Consider the following 18,046-nt stretch of genomic DNA (forward strand, 5'->3'; position numbering starts at 1 on the left):
GAACAGAAGTCTGTTAACTGGATACTGCTGAGAATACTAATCAGTTTATTCAGCATTAAATTTTGTATTAACTCTTTTCCCCTTCTCCTGATTTTTTTCTGAGCTGCTCTGAAAAACATGGCTTCAAAAGTCATTTGTAAATTAATCTCAGTGCAAAACCTGCAGCCATGTGCAGCATGAATGGGCATGCTGACAGTTGGAGAAGCACCACCTGAAAAACAGAGGGGGAAAATAAAATTTAGCCAGAGCTGTACCAAGGCTCAATGAAACTGTCTGCAAAGTGTTTCAAACGTGTAGCAAGTTCTTGAATAGGGTGCTTGTTAATTCGACTTTCTTTGATGACGCATCCATGACAAACAGGTCACTCTGACAATGCACTTGTGGTCATATGGAACAATGACTGTGCTGCTTAGGATCCAACTGCTCTCAGCTGTCTCTTGTGGAAAGCAGTAAGACTTGTACGTGTGTGTCAGAAGACAGAGCTAGGTTCTTAATAAAAAAGAAACAGGAAGTAAATGGCTCTTTATCTTAAAGAGGCTTGCATTTGTATTTTACTAATAATGCAAGGAGAGGGGTAAACCTACCTCTAATAGTAGGCAATGTCAAAAGCTATTTTCCAACTTTTGGCATGTGTTGATTAGCAGGATGCTGTGTCCCTTTTCCGAAGCACGCTTACACAAGAAAGTCCTGTTTTCTGTTGCTCTGATCCCAAACAGTACAAGAGACAGGATGATCTAATGTGCACTACTTCTACAGTGTCAAGGGGTTGGGCTTTTTGATTTTCTCCAAGTCACAGGACATGGAACTTAATGCAACTTCTCAACTTATTTCCAGTGGAAACAGCTGTAAAGTTTTCCATCCAAACTTCTGGAGAATGAGACGACATAAAAAATGTAGTAAGACTGCAGAAGTGACTAGGCCTTTGTTTCTGTAAACAAGTACAGTTCACAATGTCCCCACTGTATTCCTATCTACATGTATCTCTCAGTTCTGTTTTTGTTGTCTTTGCTTCTGTCACACTTACTTCTTCATTCTGTTTGACAGACAACCAGTACGCCAAGGCTTGGGATCTCACCTGCAAATTAATGCTGATGCCCTTTGTGATGAGTTAACTGCTAATCTTATAAAATTAGAAAAGGTAACTTCCTATGATATAATGCAAATGCTGTTACACTAACCAGGTTCTTGCTGAATTTCTATAGTCTGTTATTTTGAAAAGTGCCAAGTTACCCCCAGATTTGGTACTAGAAGCTGGCTTGTTTTCCTAGACTGGGTTTTGGAGTATAAATTAGCCCAAGTACAAGCATTGGTATGTATAAATGTTTTGTCTTGAGCTGAGGCTTACAGCCAGGAATATGAATACTTCCAAGGGTCATTACTGCATGTAGTGATTTTTTTTTTTTTTTTTTTTTTGGTCCATTAAGGCTAAGGATTCTGAACTTAACCTTTATTCCTATTTGATTAAATTTTCTGTCTGGGGCTTTTGTTTGAGTTTTGGAGGTTTTTTGGTAAAGAAAAACAATGCTGGCTTTTACATGTAGTCGGCCTCTTCATATGAAGTGGCTGGAATCTGCCTGTTTCACTTTAGTAACACAAATGCTGCCGCACTAGTTGTGTAATTCCCTGTACCTGACCTTTACTTTCTGCCATTCTTTAATTGTAAAACTAAATACACTTGCTGGCTTAAATTGGAAACCTGTGCAAAACAAGAGTGGGCGTGCAGGCCTTATTTTCACTTCAGGTGTTGTGTTGGGCTAACCTTGGCCAGCAGTCAGATGCCCACTCAGCTGCTCTCTCACTTCCCCTGCCTAGCAAGGCAGGGGGAGAAAATAGGATGAGAAAGCGCATGGGTCAAGATAAAGGCAGGGAGATTGATTACCAGTTACCATCACAGGCAAAACAGACTCACCTTGGGGAAAATGAATTTAATATAGTGCCAGTTAAAATAGATTTTTTTTTTTGTAGTAAGGAACAAGGACAAACAACAGAATACCTTTCCTCCCCCCGGGTCCCAGGCTCAACTTCTCTCCTTTGCTCCTGACTTCTCACCCCTTTCCCTGCCTCCCAAATGGAGCTGGTGGGGGATTACAGTCAGAACATAACAATTTTCTCTCTGCTGCTACTTTCGTCTCCTATTTTCCCTCTGCTGCAGCATGGGTTCCTCCAAGGGCTCCAGTTCTTCAGGAAATAAGTGCCTGCTGTGGTGTGCGTTCTCCATGGGCTGCAGCATGGACATCTTCTCTGCCATGGAGCACCTCTTCCATCTCAGACCTTGGTGTTCCTTCTGCTGTTTCTCACCCTCTTACTCTCCTCCTTTCTCTTTGGTGTTTTTCCCCTTTCTTAAATACTTCCCAGAGGCTCCATCACTGTTTTGGCTAAGGGGCTCAGCCATGCCCTGCGGTGGGTCCATTGGAGGATGCTGGAACAGCCACGTCCAGCACAGCACAGGGCAGTCCCTGGCCTCTTCCCACACACAGCAGCTGCTCCTGCAGCCCCCCCGGCCCTAACCCTACACCCCAAACCTTGACAACTGCACCTTGTACAGATGTATGAAATATTATGTATTGGGAACACATACACTGGCCAAGTATGACAAAAAGTATTAGTGGAGCAAAACCAAAAGTTACTTGAATTCCTACGTGCTTAAGTTACATGGGATATTTTTGCCTCTGTTTCTAATCTGAGTGCATGCCAAGGTCTTTCAACACCTTTTTTCCCAAACCAAGTTCATTAAACAGCATAAAGCTAGGATTATATAATATCACTGTTTATTTGTGTAGCATAGCTTTTACAAAGACTGCCAAAAAGGGATTTCTCCCCCTACCTCTCCACCCCCTTGGCTGTGGAAGTCTAGAGTAATAATGCTAGTGTAACCCCTCTGTATGTTGTGGATAATAACAATATGAATACAAAGGGAAAATGCTTACCAGATGATTACCAGATACAATCTTTAGCCAAATTAGGTCATTTAAGAGGTTACTGCTTTCCAGCTGTCTGGGACAGGCTGGCAAGATGGTTCATGGGAGACCTCACTGGAAGCCAGCCAGCCAGCCCTTGGCAGCAGGGATAGGCATTTTCCCACTCCCTTATATAGTCTATGCTTGGAAACACAGTAAAAAGCAGCCGCATGGTTGGATCATTCAGCTATTCCCAGAGAAGTGACCCTCTGTCCTGAATTAGAGTCTTAAGTCATGTGCTTCTTTCAGCTAGTGTCTGCAGGGTTGGACCCTTAGTCGTACCTTGTATTTGCCAAACACTCAAGACATAGTCAACTGCTGTGCATACAAGCTAAATGAGTATTGGCTGTAGCTGGATATTACCACATCCTGGTCCTCTCTAATCTAGATGAGCAGTGGTTAGAACAGGGTGTTTGACCCTACTCTTTTACTGCAAAACTAATAGCTTTATGTTCTCTGAGCAAAGTTCCTGCAGTTGCTTAACTGCTTCATATGCCTTAGTGAAAAGTGCTAGTAATGGGCTGCAGCTGGCTTCAGCAGCAAATGTAGCATAAAAGTTCCAGTGTAATTGCCATCTCTCTCCTCGCTTCCTGTGTGACCGCAGCATTGTAAATTAGAGCACAGAAATTATCTAGGTTAAAAACTAAAAATTACTCTCCAGTTAAAAGATGTTCAGTGCAAGAGTATGTTGCAATGACTTTTTCAATGTGACCTTGTGATTTTTACAAGGTCTACTTCATACTTGGAGCCAAGGAATTACCATGGCTTACCAGAATTTTGCTTTGGCATTTAAGTGTATTTAACAGGTTGTTAAAATGCACCATGTCTATCAGAGCACAGAGTGTTAAATTGGGAGAGGGAAAACATGGCCTAATGTTAATCATTCCCTTGTAGCTTGTTAAAAGGAAATTCCTGTGTATGCATTAAATGACTTTTCTAAAATTAGGTGCTTCTTAGCATTTTCCTTTCCCCAAAAAGGTGTGCATCTGGGCTAGAAATCATGAGGTAGGATTAAGAAGTGGTATCTTTGAGCAGGCTTCTCAAAGTCTGAAAGTAGCTGTGGCTAAACCTTCTGTAGCCAGTGACTGCTAATTACTAAGATGCAGAGAACACGTGTGCCAGGGGATGTAACCCACTATATTCTCCCCTCTCTGCTTTTAAGGACAAGGAGATGAAAGGTGGATAAATAGGCTGTGTAAAATAGGTCTGCACAAATCATCCTTGAGGATTCGACTGGCTGGCATTGCCTTCATGTAACTAAGGGAAGATAACCCACAACTAATACGCCAAATCTGGGAAATGGGATATGCCTGCCGATGGTTAGAAGACCTTACTTTGCTGTGCACACATCATAGCCAGCTGTGTAGCTGAAGCTGTTACAAAACTATTTGAATTATCCACTTCAAAGAGCTGCAACTTTGAAGTATGAGGCTTTTATTGGGTTTTGATGAAGTTTAAAATAATTGGGTTTCTTGTCCCTTTCTTTCTAGCTGTAGTTTTTTCCTATGTTATTTTCTCACACCTACTGAAGGAGAGAATCTTTAGGAGGAAATTGCAGGAGATACTCCTAATGTGAAAGTTAGATGTGCTGCTGGCTGATCATATCCAGATGTTTCCTTTGACTCTAGTGCAGGAAGCATTTAACATGAATACCATTGGTATGATAGTTAACAAAATTAACATGCACACACAGAGTATATTGAAGAGTATGTCTTGAGGTTTTGTTGGGGTTTTTTTAATGCAATATAACACTTCCTGCCTCCCAATTATTTTTCTCTCTTTTTCTAAGATACAGAACAACTTACAAAAACTACTTGAAGACAGTGAATGAAACGTTGCTTCAGACCTCATTCTTCTCTCTTGACAAACAGTTCCAAAGGAGCTCTGCTGGCCAGAGTTCAAGCTTCTTTATTTTCAGTCTAAGCCAAGCTTAAACTACTGTAAAGCTCATGGCATAATGCAGAAAGTCAGTTCATTCTTGAGCATGTATGTTTTGAAAACATGTTTCAATCTACATGTATCTATGTTTTGAAAATAAGGGGATTTTTCCTTCTCTTTTGTGTGTGAATTAATGAATTTTATAGCTTGCTTGATTCTAGACTTGCTTACACCAGTGCAAACCTGGTGCAACTCCTTTTACCTCAGCATTTGCTTTTTGCCTGTTGTCATAGAAGTGTAAATGGGAAAAATTTCAATCATCATGACTCCTGTGCTGAAGTGTTGTGTGAATGAGCTGGTACCTCTCTCAGCTATAGTTACGGATTGGTGCTATGCTCTTCATTTTTACTTATTTGTGCCCTGGCATCCCAAAGATCAGAAAAGAGACACCTCTGGATTTGGTTATGTGAAGTTCTGCATGTTCAAGGTGTGCTTAGTTCTCAGGTGCTGCAAAAAGGCTCAATTCCACTTTCCATGGCATTGCATCACCACTGAGGGTAAGGTCTATTTCTACTGCACGTTCAATTTCTATTGAAGTCAAGCTTGAAATATGTATGTACTTGCCAACTTAGAATCAAGTTGCTTAGGAGTAGCAGTGTGAGTGTGACATATCTGCACAACTTAGAAAAACTGCTAGTTTTTTGGTCCACGGTCTCTGTCCATTAAGTTAATCGTTGTGAAGACCCTCAGTCAGCTTTCCTTGAAGTTGCATGGGGTTTTGGTTCGCTGAGCAAGTGCAATTTGTGCTCCAGTTGATGGAAATCTAGCCTTGGTATGTGACTCCAGGGACCAGATATTTCCACATCATCGGAACTAGCAAATTAATGATGCAGCAATACAAACAATCAGTAGAGTGAATGAAAAAGTGGACACCTGCTTTGTTATATCGTAGTATTTTTTCTTCACAGTGTCTGGGGATTTTTAGCTTTCTGATTCACCAAGCAGGCTGATTCATTTTTCAAAAGCAATATTTGGGATAAATAACAACTAGTATCTGTAAAGTAACAGTATTGTTTATAATATGCTATGCATTTTATAACCATTTCTGTGAAATGTACCTACTTTGTTTAAATAAACTTTGTTAAAATGAGTGACTCAGTACTGTAATTTGGATGAACCCAGTTTCATCCATCAGTTGTAGTCAAACACGATACTCATGATCTGAGTAGGCTCATACCTCACAGTACAAGGTTTGCGCAGAACGCCACACAAAGGGTCAGGAACTGCATCCTGCTGGTGCGCTTCCTCTTACTCAGCGGCACTCAAGGTCTTCCCAGACTGCAATGTCAGAACAGTAGGAGCAACTTTGGCCCTCAGGGTTTTGAGGAAATTTTAATAGTTTTCTCAAGTGATTGCTCTGTGAAGAATATTGGATGAGCATTGTAATGTTCAGGCAGCTTAGAAAGCCCTTTGTGCTTTCTAACGTGCCTGCCTAGCTCAAGATTCCATCTGAGCACGTGTCGTGGTTTTACGGCAGCCGGCAGGTAAGCAGTGTGCAGCCACTCGCTCACTCCCTGCCGGCAGGATGGGGGCAGAATTAGAAGAGTGAAAGAGAAAACTCGTGGGTTGAGATAAAGACAGTTTAACAGGTAAAGCAAAAGCCGCGCGCACAAGCAAAGCAAGACAAGGAATTCATTCCTCACTTCCCATGGGCGGACAGGTGTTCAGCCATCTCCAGGAAAGCAGGGCTCCAGCATGCGTAACGGTGACTTGGGAGGACAAATGGCATCACTCCGAATGTGTTCCCCCCCTTCCTTCTTTTTCCCCCAGCCCTGTATATGCTGAGCATGACAGCATATGGTATGGAATATCCCTGTGGGCAGTTGGGGTCAGCTGTCCCAGCTGTGTCCCGTCCCAACTCCTTGTGCACCCCCAGCCTCCTCGCTGGTGAGGTGGGGTGAGGAACAGAGAAGGCCTTGGCTCTGTGTAAGCACTGCTCAGTGATAATGAGAACATGTCTATATAACAAAAACATCTCTGTGTTACCAACACTGTTTTCAGCACAATCCAAAGCAGCCTCATACTAGTTACTATGAAGAAAATTACCTCAGCTGAAACCAGGACAGCTGGTCTGTCAGAAATCTGTGAGATTTCACTGTTCTCCCTAATGCAACCTCTGCCTTTCCTTCCTCAGCAATTCTGAGGTTATTGGAATACTTAGTTTCACAAGAAAACAAAATCAGTTATTTTTTCTTCTTTTTCCATGACTTTCCCTACTCTCTTCTTCTTCCACTGTTACACAGCTTATGCAACATTTTGGACTCTGACCTCATCCTCTCCCTTCGCTACTTCCCTCCCTTTAATTCCGTATCAGTAACAGAAGTCTGTAGTTCTGTTTATGGTTTAAAAATTGATGCCACAAGTCACCTTTATCAAAGGAACTTCAAGGAAACTTGATTATATCCAGTAACTGAAGTGAGTTAGCTTGTTACTCCATTACATCAGCAATGATGTGCTTTGCTATAGGAAAACAAGGGGAGAGAGAGAATATTTGGCATGTGCCTTATGTAAAGCAGGCCAGCTAACCCCCATCATTAGCCATAAGCGAACAAAATTACCAGAGTAAATGAGTAATCAGAAGTGGATGCGTGCCTTTCAGCCTGTTGCGGCAGCAGGCCAGTGGAGGCAAGCCTGGACAAAGGTGTAACGCTGTCTTTCAAATGGAGGAGAAGCAATTTACACTTCTGTTGTGGTTTAACCCAGCAGGCAGTTCAAACAACCACACAGCCCTTTGCTTACTACCCTCACCCCTCTCCCAGCAGGATGGGGGAGAGAATTGAAAATGGAAGGAAAAAGTAAAACTCATGGGTTGAGATAAAGACAATTTAATAGGACAAAGAAGTAAGATAATAACAACATTAATAATAATAATGGAATATACAAGACAAGTGATGAACTGCGCAATTTCTCTCCACCTGAAGTCGATGCTCAGCTAGTTCCCGAGCTGACCCACCTCCCAGCTCACCCCCCAGTTATATACAAAGCATGACATCATATGGTATGGAATACCCCTTTGGCCAGTTTGGGTCAGCTGTCCTGGCTGTGTCCCCTCCCAGCTTCTTGGGTGCCCCGCACCTTCTTGTTAGCAGAGCAGGATGAGAAGCTGAAAAGTCCTTGACTGCTTGGGAACAACTAAAATATTAGTATGCTATCATCAACATCATTATTCTCATCCTAAATCCAAAACACAGCACCTCTATCCCTGCTGAAACCAGCACAGCTCCAAAGAAAGAAGTGGTGCTTAGTGCTTGTGACTCTGTAGTCACATCAGCTCACTGATGCAATTCAGCCTGGCCACCTCTTTTCTTGCTCTCCAGTTGGACTCACTCCTCCTTTTCCCAGGGGGAGGATGTCTCGAGGATGACATACTGTTCAGAAGTCAGGGCAGAGTTGGGCAGCGTGTAGTACAGCGGTACTTCCAAACTGGGAGACAGGGTGCATGCGAGACCCTGTGGTGACAAAGTTAAGAAGTGTGAGGGGGTGGTTTCAATCCTATGATTCAGTCTTGTGACTGAAGAGGAGGGGGTTGCCCCGGTCCTGTTTGGGAGGGAAGTAATACCAGCAGTCACGAGCAAGGGAAAGCTGCCTCCTGTGAGGGAGGGAGTTGGGAAAGGGCAAGGTGGCTTCTCCTCCCATTGTCTGTGTGGGGCAAACAAAGGCTACAAGGAGAGGTTTTTCTGTTTCACAAAGGTGAAGTGCTAGTTTGCACAAATAGGTGGGAAGGTTGTGCGACTTCAGGGAAGTCAGAAATCTACACCAAATGTTTAGCACACAGTGTTAAAAATGATCATTTATAATTTGCTGCATAGGGTGCCTGGAAATCTGATTTTAAAAGCAAATTTTCTTATTTCTTTTGATTTTGTTTTTCCAATTTTGTCTGTCTTCCCTCACAGCATAAAGGCTGGAAAAACAACTGGTTTCCACCAGCTATGAAGGATCTGGTAGTAGTACCAGGTTCTGAAAAGACACTTTGAAACTGCAGATGTATGAAACACAACAGGGGCGCATCAATAATGTTTTCTCTAGTTGTAGTTGGTGACCAGTTATTTTTTCTTAACAGTCTTAGCCCAACCTTCTTCAGCTCATGCAAGTGCTTATTCTAAGGGAGGAAAACCAAATGAACAGCTACTTGATTTTCTTTCTCAGAAAATGAATTTTGAGGAAATTCCCAAGACACTTTGGTGATTGTGGGTAGGAGCCATAGGCAAGACCTGACTTTTCCACGTACATTCTGCCAATGATGTCCAACAAGTGGACTCCTTACATCCTGGCCTGGCAGACTAATTTAAGTGTTTTTCTCCACCTCACTGGTATGAATGTCTACCAAATAGCTAACAGTCACGGGGGGGAGGCGGGGGAGCAGAATGGGATGGACAATGTGGAAGTATATTATAGACATGATTTTCTGATGTCATGGAATTCATCTATCTTCAGGCTGCTGTCAAGAGGAAGAGTCCTATCCATTTCTCCCCTCTTCCATATTCCCAGTTGTTATTTTCTTGTGCGTTTTCACAGATAGCAGAAAGGAGGAGAAAAAATTAATGTGGTTTTGGAGAGGCTGGTTGGGTTGAAGGGTTGTGAAACTAGTTTTCTGCCAAATTAGTTGCCTGGACTGGCTTGGGCTCAGGGGAATCAAGTTTATGATACTGTTGGTGTAAAGGAAGCAGCTAGCACTCTAAGAAGGGGAAGTATTATAAAACCCCTCTCAGCAGAACATGAAGGGTAGTAACTGCCATTAGCATTTGCAGAAAAGACAAAACAGTTTTTTATGTGTGTGTGAGTGCATTTGAATTTAATGCTATCACTGCTTTCACCTGAACCTTCACGCAGGTGTGTAGAAATGCTGTCTGCTTCCTGCTATGCCTGCACTTTCATTTCCAAGTTTCCACCTAACAGTCAGCTGACAAACACTAAATAAATCTCCGGGTTGGTGTTACCCAGATCTTTGCAGGCTATTGCTCAGCTGATTCAGCTGCAGCTGCTGGTGAGTTGTTACTCCCAAGAACGTAAGAGATTTTGCATTTACAGAGCAGGTGTGACGTGCAATAAAGATCATGAAAAAGCTGGCTATTTAGACGGGAAACTGAGCAAACAATTAAACTGAGCAAACAGTTCCTTTTGTGCTCAGTGCCTGTGTCTATGTGTCTGTAAACAGCAGAGGAAAAACATTGTTTAAAAGGATTTTGCCAGCACCTGCTTTCAGTTTGCCTGGTGAGACTATCTGAGTCTGACATGCAAATTTGCTCAAGAGAGAAAATTGACTAATCTCATTTGACACTTCCAAGTTTATGGTTTAAACCCTGTGGAGCTTTCTGCTAAACATGGTTGCATGTAATGAGACTTTACAAAAGGAATGGGGTTTTTTGCTTTCTTGAGTTATAAAATCAGGGTGATACAATTTTTAAATTGTAGCGCTTCATGATAACCTGTTGTTCAGCGAACAGCCACAACAAAATATATGCCAGTAAATTTCATTTAATTATCTCTTAAGTTATTCCCTGTTTATCAGTAGCCTTCCTGGATTTTAACAAAAAAATCAGTCAAATGCATATAATTAAACAATTGTACGCTCTAACTCATCAGCTTTTACGAGTGTTCATTCCCTAAGCTCCACACAATGTTATGATGACTGTAACTATTCCTGTCCATAATATAGGCATTTCACAGATACACACACAGTTGTTTTTTAGACCTTCTGTTTTTCCTCCTGGTGGCTTCTACTGACTGTCAAGTTTCCATTTAGTCAAACTGGCCAGCAAAACTGTGCCTACTCATCTTAGATTAAATCTAAAATGATTTGGGTGGCTAGGCCTACATCCTTATAGCACTGTGCTTAGGAGCCCTTGTCTACACCTGCTGTTGGTAGGACCCTCAAAGGAGGAGATCCAAGAAGGAAATAATTAGAAAAGTGCTCTGAAAGTGTATCATCAGCAGGATTGGTATAATAATCAGTAGTATCCTACCTGGTATCATGTCTATTATAATTTACAAACAAGTGGTCAGTCTGCAGCATCTTAGCAAGCAGACTTCGAGCAGGGGTTCAAGGCAATTGTATGTTAAAAAGAACCCTTCCCCAAGCTTGTGTTTCTAATACAAAAAGTATAAGAATATTCCAGTTATCTCCTATTGAAGTTACAAATGTTTTGCATGAATCACTTTTTACCTTTTTCCCCCCCACAATGGGGGGGGAAATCTTCCCTTTCCTGGAAGGTCCAAACACCTTTCCAACAGTGTAACTGTTGGTGGAAGGAGTAACCACCCTGAGTTGGATGTCTGTTTACTAAGTAGACATCTGTGCCAAAACACTTGGAAATTAGCTCCTTGAAGAGAGTGTCCTAGAATTTCTTGCCTTCCATATACATGTCATACTGACTGGGCTTGCTAGCTGCCAGCCTCTGTAAATTCAGTCTAGATAGCTCTTTCTCCCCCCTTTTTTATTCCCTTTTGTCCATTGTGCGTCCATTGTCCATTGTCCTGTGCCAATGTACTTAATTGTGTGGGTGACCTTCTTGCCTTGCCAACTTCTGTACTGAGTTTATTTGAATACTGCTTAAAAGTTCATTATGTTCTTAAAGTTGAAAAGATATCTTTTCCTGGCCTTTACATAACAAGCAGCAAGGTCATGTCATGATGCATGATATGTAGTAAGTGCATCCTATTCTGGAGGTATGACATTCTATATTAAGCTTCATAACAAGGATTTATTAGTCTTTGGCAATGCAGGTAGTTTGGACTGTACAATAAAGGCCGCTCCAACTGCTGTTCTCACTTAATGGTATTGATAAGGTAATTTTCCACTGAGTAGGCATTTTAGCAGTGCTTAGTAGGAGATTAAAGGAAAATCATTCCAATGTGCTGTCAAGTACAAAATTAAAAAACAGCTCTTCACACTATCTACAGATAGATAGATAAGGGCTCCTTCCAAGAAGAAAAGGTAATGAGTAACTTAATTATAACCTTACATGCTGGACCTGGAACACAGGGCAAAATATAACTCTGAATTCTTCCTGCACTTACAGATTGCTATCGTGGCAATAGGCACACATGGCCACATTCTGGACCAGGGGCAAGGTGGGAAGAAAGTCAGCTTGTACTAACATCTGTTTCCACAACGTATGTAATGAACCATGAACCTTCTCTCACAGATGACTCAGGTGAAAAATGAATGCTTATAATAGTAGCGTGAAGAGATGTCCTTCTGTGTTTTCCTCCAAAACAGTTCTAAGCCATGCTACTAACAGGAGACATGAAAAAAAATCTACACTAGCTGATTTGAAAATGGTCAGCCTTCTAAAGACTCTGATCAATGGTAATGGCTCTAAGGAAGATGGTTGTTGAACTGAAAGACTTAAAACTTCTTGATTGTGGGAACACATTTTCCACACTTCTCTTTGAAGTTCCTTCATACATTTCTGGTTCTGAAATCACACTTTGACCATCACAGTAACTCTTCTAAATCTGTGGTTTGGAGTCTAATTGAACTAATGAAAGCAGAAGAGTTGGGTTAGGGTTAGGACTAAAGAAACAAGGGTGCCCAGAGCTGACTGTTGAGGGCTCCGATACTTAGTTGCTCCCTCCTTCTGCTTATAGCCCATCCTCTTCCTCCATTTCCCTTATTGTGCTACCTGATGTAAGCCAGATCCAAAAGTTGATCTGCTAGATAGTAACTCATCCAAAAATAGTTAATTTCCCACCAGATACATGAAGAAGAGTCTGTAAGACAGCCTAGTATCAAAGACAGGCCTGTTGAGCAATGCCTGAAATAAAATTTTAGGAATTTTGCTGACATTATTACTTTTTCCCTCTATTATTTTCTGTAATTTTATTCCATGCAAAGTGAAACAAAATTGGAAACTGCAAGAATATTCTGAGGCAATTTCTCTGTACACCTGCCCTGTACCTCTGTGCTTCCCCAAGCAACCATGGGCACAGAAGAGTGAGGTGGACCAAACACATCAGCAGTGATAACTTAGGCTTCCGCACAACTCTGGTTGCACTCCTCAACTGTAACCATCAGAGAAATCTCCTCTGAATATATGACAATGGAGGATTATCAAAGAATAATGTATTTGTCCTGTGATTTACTGGTTTTTTTCGTTTGTGTTCCTTTAGGAAGCAGATAGTGTTACCTAGCACAATCAGGCCTGTATTACTATTTACAACCTCTGAAAGTCAGATTTTTTTTTTTAAAGTTGTGACAGCCTTTAATGTTACAGTTGGAAGCATGTCTGTCATAGCAAGCATGCCTCAGGATAAGGTGGACTGTAAGCTAAGTGCAATATTCATTTTTCTTCTGCAAAAGCAAAAAGTTATATGCTGATACAATTTATTGGATTTTTTTCCTCCTTTTTTTGAATAGTGAAATTAGTCTTCAGGCATCAACACCAAGCAGAAATCATCACCCTCATCTCTTACTTTCTCTGCTTACCAGTGTTCTTTTCCCATTCACTTCTTTTTCATGAATCGGCCTGCCTACTGTAAGAAGGAGAGCCAACAAATCCTGGGTCTGTTTTAATGTTTATAATATGGTCTTTAAGCTAATACTAGAAATTCCATTTGTGTTTCTGCATTTGGTGAAAAAATGTGGTTCTTTTTGTGTTGGAGACATATAGTAACAACTGTACAGTGTACTATACAGTGTTATTTCAAAAGCTTTTTTTCTCTCTTTCTGAAACCTACCTTTTTTTTCAGCTCTCATACTGAGAAATCTTTAGGCCAGTTTGATTTCCAGAGTGTGGGTATTTATTCTGGTCTGAGTTGATTCATTCTTTCTTTTACCATGTGCAAGCATGTACTGCAAAAACAGATGTATTCAAATTGCATTGGAAAAACAGAGATGTTAATGTCTACATCATAGAACATGTCTTTTTTTTCTCTCTGATGGTTTTTCTGACAATTAAAAACTTGTTACAAGACACCGCAAGCGTGGATGAGTGAGCGTGTAACAGCTATGCTGCTTTACCCACTAAATTACTGTTGTGTGGTGTCCTGGGCCATCCTAGAAGGGTGCTTGGAAGCCTGGACTTGGGAAGCTTGCAGCAGTGCAGGATTTCCCTTACTGCCTGTCCTGGCTCTGCCTGGGGAAGCACCCTGTGCAGCAGAACAGTTCCACTCCCGCCCACCCAAGGCAAAGTCTTTCTGTAAATGTACCTTCACTGTGAAAATTTTAAATGTCCAGCTATTTCATCACTGTTGCTAGCTGTTATTTCTACTGGTGATATTACCACTTAAAGCTATGTGCCACTGCTGTTGGATGAGGGGATGTGCTTCTAGTGGATGCTCATCCCACGCCGGTCCCATCAGGGACTGTGGAAGCCCTAGGGGGAGAAAACTATTCCTCCTTGTATTGAACTTGACACAAAAATTTCATAAGCAAATAAGCTTTCACAGGCTAACAACTGCAGCTTCATGATGAGAGACTGCAGCATTCTTATGAATCATGCTGGGATGAAAAGTGCAACATTAAAAGTGCTGCAAAAGTTTTGCCATCATTGCAGAGTAATGAGGATGTGCAATTTGAGCAAATGAAACACAGATCTTTTATGAGCTGAAATGAAGTCTTGATGTTTCCTCCAACATATTTGTCCTCATATCTACCATCAGTCTAGAACAAATTTTGACAACCTTATTAAGAAAGGAGGTAGAAAATCTGCCCCATCAGAAAGTATTAGCAGCCCAGATTATCTAATCAATTTATGATCAAGAAATTGTCCAAAGGATGAAAGTCTGTGTATTGTGATGGTCTTCATTTGGACTCCCAGGGCATTTCCCCACTGCTTTGCATCACATACAATTGTATAACATATATGATAATGCAATTTCAGTCTGAATTGCTGCAGTGGGTGAGTGTGTACTGGCTCAGAGGTCGGAGCAAACAGTGGCTTCTGGCTCAGGGCACTGACAGCCTTTTGGCAGCAGTGCAAATGACAGCACCTGAGAAGCAGCACTGTGCGAATTTCCTGCCAAGCGGCTACTTTCAGTATAGGTTTCTTGAGGGGAAAAAAGTCAATAATTTTACTACCAAAATCTAATTGGACTAGTGAGGCCACAGTTCAGGAAGTGCAAATGAGCCAAAGGAAAGAGAATATGTATTCACACCTCCATTGTAGGCTCAGTAGTTCTTTTTCTTCCTCTAAGTCATATGCAATTGGTCCATTTCTCTCCCAGGGCTGATTGATGAGTAAGGTGCTTACCTGGGATTTTATTGGCAATGGCATGCGTCACGAGCAAGGCCATGGGAGAGCAGGGCTTTTTGAATAACCTACACTGCCTGTCTTTCCACTGCCTCCCTAGCATTTGCAATGAGCAATCCCTCACAAGACACTTCTGGCCAGCTACATCATCATCATCATCATCATCATCATTATTATTATTATTATTTATTGCACCACTCATAAGGTCGAGCAACTGGTGTCTTTCCTGAGCTTAAAAATGAGCATAAAGAAATCAGCGTTGCCTGATCATTAAGGGTTTAGTCATACAGCTGCCTGAGTCACTTCACACATGCACATATTTCCATCTCCTGTACCATGAAGCACTTAAGTGAAGCAGGCTGCGACAGTCACCCAACCTGCCAGCAGTTGCCTTCGTTGAAGAGTGGTACTGCTGCCACCCGACTGTCACCCCCCTTTCTGGTCATGTGCTGCTGCTTCCCATCCCCACCAGTACGCCTGTGGTGCATTGCCATCAGTATCCCTAATTTGCTTCCAGGAAAATAAGTCCAGAGTGCAATGTTGTTTTATAGGTATTTAGGGGAAAAATGAATTGTTTTGACTTCTGTCATATCTGCGGTAATTCTATGCCAGAATTCATTTTGATCTCTGGAACGGACATAATGAAAGACCATGATTTCCTGGTATTTTAACGCACATTACAAAACAAGTTTTCTTAGCAGCTTAAATACAGAATTCACAATATGTTTTCTGATTAGCCAAGGGCCATTGTAAGCCAAGCAAATCACTCTGCAAACCCAGCAGGCTGAATACCAATCTCTTAGCCCAGTTTCAAAAAAGCCCTGAAGAAACAGGCTAACACCCTGAGGAATGACAAACTTCTCACTTACAGTAATGAGGAAATTTGTGATTTGAAGAACTCATAAAAAGAGTTGTGCAAAGCATGCTTTGTATTTGCTATTTCCTGCACGAATAACACAACACGGTATAGCGCAGGCTAAGTACCAGTAAGGGTTAGCCTTTCTGTGAACTTTCCATATTTATTGTTCAGAAGGAAGAAGGCAGTGAACAGCCAGAAGAGTAAATGATAAGATCAGCATGCAAGCTAGAGTACTTAGACAAATATTAGCTGGCATAAATCTAACAAATATAGAGATTTGAAATGCATGGATTAATACATCAGAGCTGATTTTAAAAAACAGGGAACAAAGAGGTTGGTGTGGGGTTTTATTAATTTTTTTTTTTTTTTTTTTTACACAAAACATGCTGAATGACATTGGGACAATTTTTACAGTAAAGAAAACATTAAGAGAAACACAACCATCAAACCAAGAATGTTCCTTCTGTTCTCAGACGCTTTCCTTTGTGTTGTTGGGGTTTTTTTCCTTAATCACAATAGATAGTTTTGGCAGCCTGTCCTACTGCCAGATTCATGTTCCAAACAATGAACTCTTAACAGATTTGGAGATTTAGGATGATATTGTTCCATATGAATATGTCTGTCTATGCTTTGTCTGCCCTAATTACTGCCTTATGTGTTAGCTTAAACTACATCTGGCTCCTTTCCCTGTTCTTATCCAGTAATTCTCTTATCCTTTTGTTCCTTTATACAATGTTAAAAAATAGGCTTTTTTCAATCTATCCTATTTTGTGCACTCTGACCCACCTCCCATTTGCAATGGGACCTTATTTTCCCCAGCATTCCCAGTGTAATATCCAGTATCTAAAAGCCTGGTACTGGGTCCTCTCCACTCTGCAATACTGCCTTTGTCTTTCACCCTGGCTTCACCCACTCTTTCGCTGGTGCTTTGTATTGCTCATCCTCACTTTCCAGGCCCGCCCTTTATCTGCAGTTGGTGACCAGTTGCTGTCTTCCTGCAGGCTCCCTTGCACAGCTATGTGGTGCATGTCAGACTTTGCAGAGGGCCACTTCAGCATTAAATTGGCAGGGGGGGAAAAAAAAAAAAATCAGTAACACAGCTAACCAAAAAATATGGAAAGGAAATTAGAGGGCAAGACAGGGTCGCAGCAGCCAGTGTTGATTAAGTCTGCTTTGGAACAACAATGCTTGACTCGCCATTTTTAGATTTCCTACCTTGTGCTCCATCCCTGACTTTTCTTATTGCTGTTTCTGTCGTCTTTGCTGTCACTCCATGATCCTACATAACTTCTCCTTCAGCTAAGATCCTCATGTTGTTTTTTCAACCTAAAAAAGGTTTAATACCACAGCAAAGTTTAGGACGATAGTTCAACTTGTGCTGTACCATGAAACATCACCATAACCTTACTTTGCTCTTTGGTCTGCCTTAAACCAAAACCATAAATCAAGTACTTTCTGGGTCAAACTGAGAAGCAATGTCTTTACTCTTTATGGGGAAAACAGATATCCCTCATTTCTCAAACACATAATTTTGAACATGTACAGTCATAAATGAATACAGCCACATATGAACTAGAAAGAAGTTTGTATTTTGAGGTTCTGTGTTTATCCTGCATACTTCCAGTGATAAATGTGTCAAAAATATAAAAATACCATCAACTGTTAAAAGAAATACAACTCAAAGAAGAGGTATGTGTGGCACTTTTTAGATACTTTTCAAATACAGCTGCCACATCAGACTGTGAGGGTTCTATCATTATAGGTCAGTCTGTATCACAAGCCAATGAGTGAGTAGCCTCTTAAAATCTACAAAAGAGAGGAGACGATAAGCACTTAGCAATAGCTTGGGGATTAAATAAAAGCCTTAGGAGCAAGAGAGAGTGTATTTATGCTCTGTTGCTCCTCAGTCTGTCATTTTTAAACTTGCATGCTAACATTTCATTAGCTCCGTAACACTCCCCTGAATAAGTGAACGGGTGATGCTAACTTCACTACCGCATCTAAGGAGGTTTGGGACATCTGTAAGGATAGTGCCAGGGAAGCGTGAAACACAATTACTGCTAACTTCCAGCTTTCCAGACGTTAATGTAGTGAAAGGA

General features: G+C 41.4%; 1 protein-coding gene across 5 annotated transcripts in view; it reads left to right on the plus strand.

The window, feature by feature from the left end:
* Positions 1-5,985, plus strand: part of GRAMD2B (GRAM domain containing 2B) — a 44,524-nt gene extending 38,539 nt beyond the window's left edge. For all 5 annotated transcript variants that reach the window (XM_075740644.1, XM_075740645.1, XM_075740646.1 and 2 more), the window contains exons 13-14: positions 1,045-1,138; positions 4,747-5,985. In XM_075740644.1, the coding sequence (XP_075596759.1) occupies positions 1,045-1,138; positions 4,747-4,788 (136 nt within the window). In that variant the 3' untranslated portion in view covers positions 4,789-5,985. The remainder of the gene's footprint in view (positions 1-1,044; positions 1,139-4,746) is intronic.
* Positions 5,986-18,046: the final 12,061 nt, after the last annotated feature.

The sequence above is a fragment of the Balearica regulorum genome, chromosome Z, assembly GCF_011004875.1.
Source record: "Balearica regulorum gibbericeps isolate bBalReg1 chromosome Z, bBalReg1.pri, whole genome shotgun sequence".
Classification (NCBI taxonomy): Eukaryota; Metazoa; Chordata; class Aves; order Gruiformes; family Gruidae; genus Balearica; species Balearica regulorum.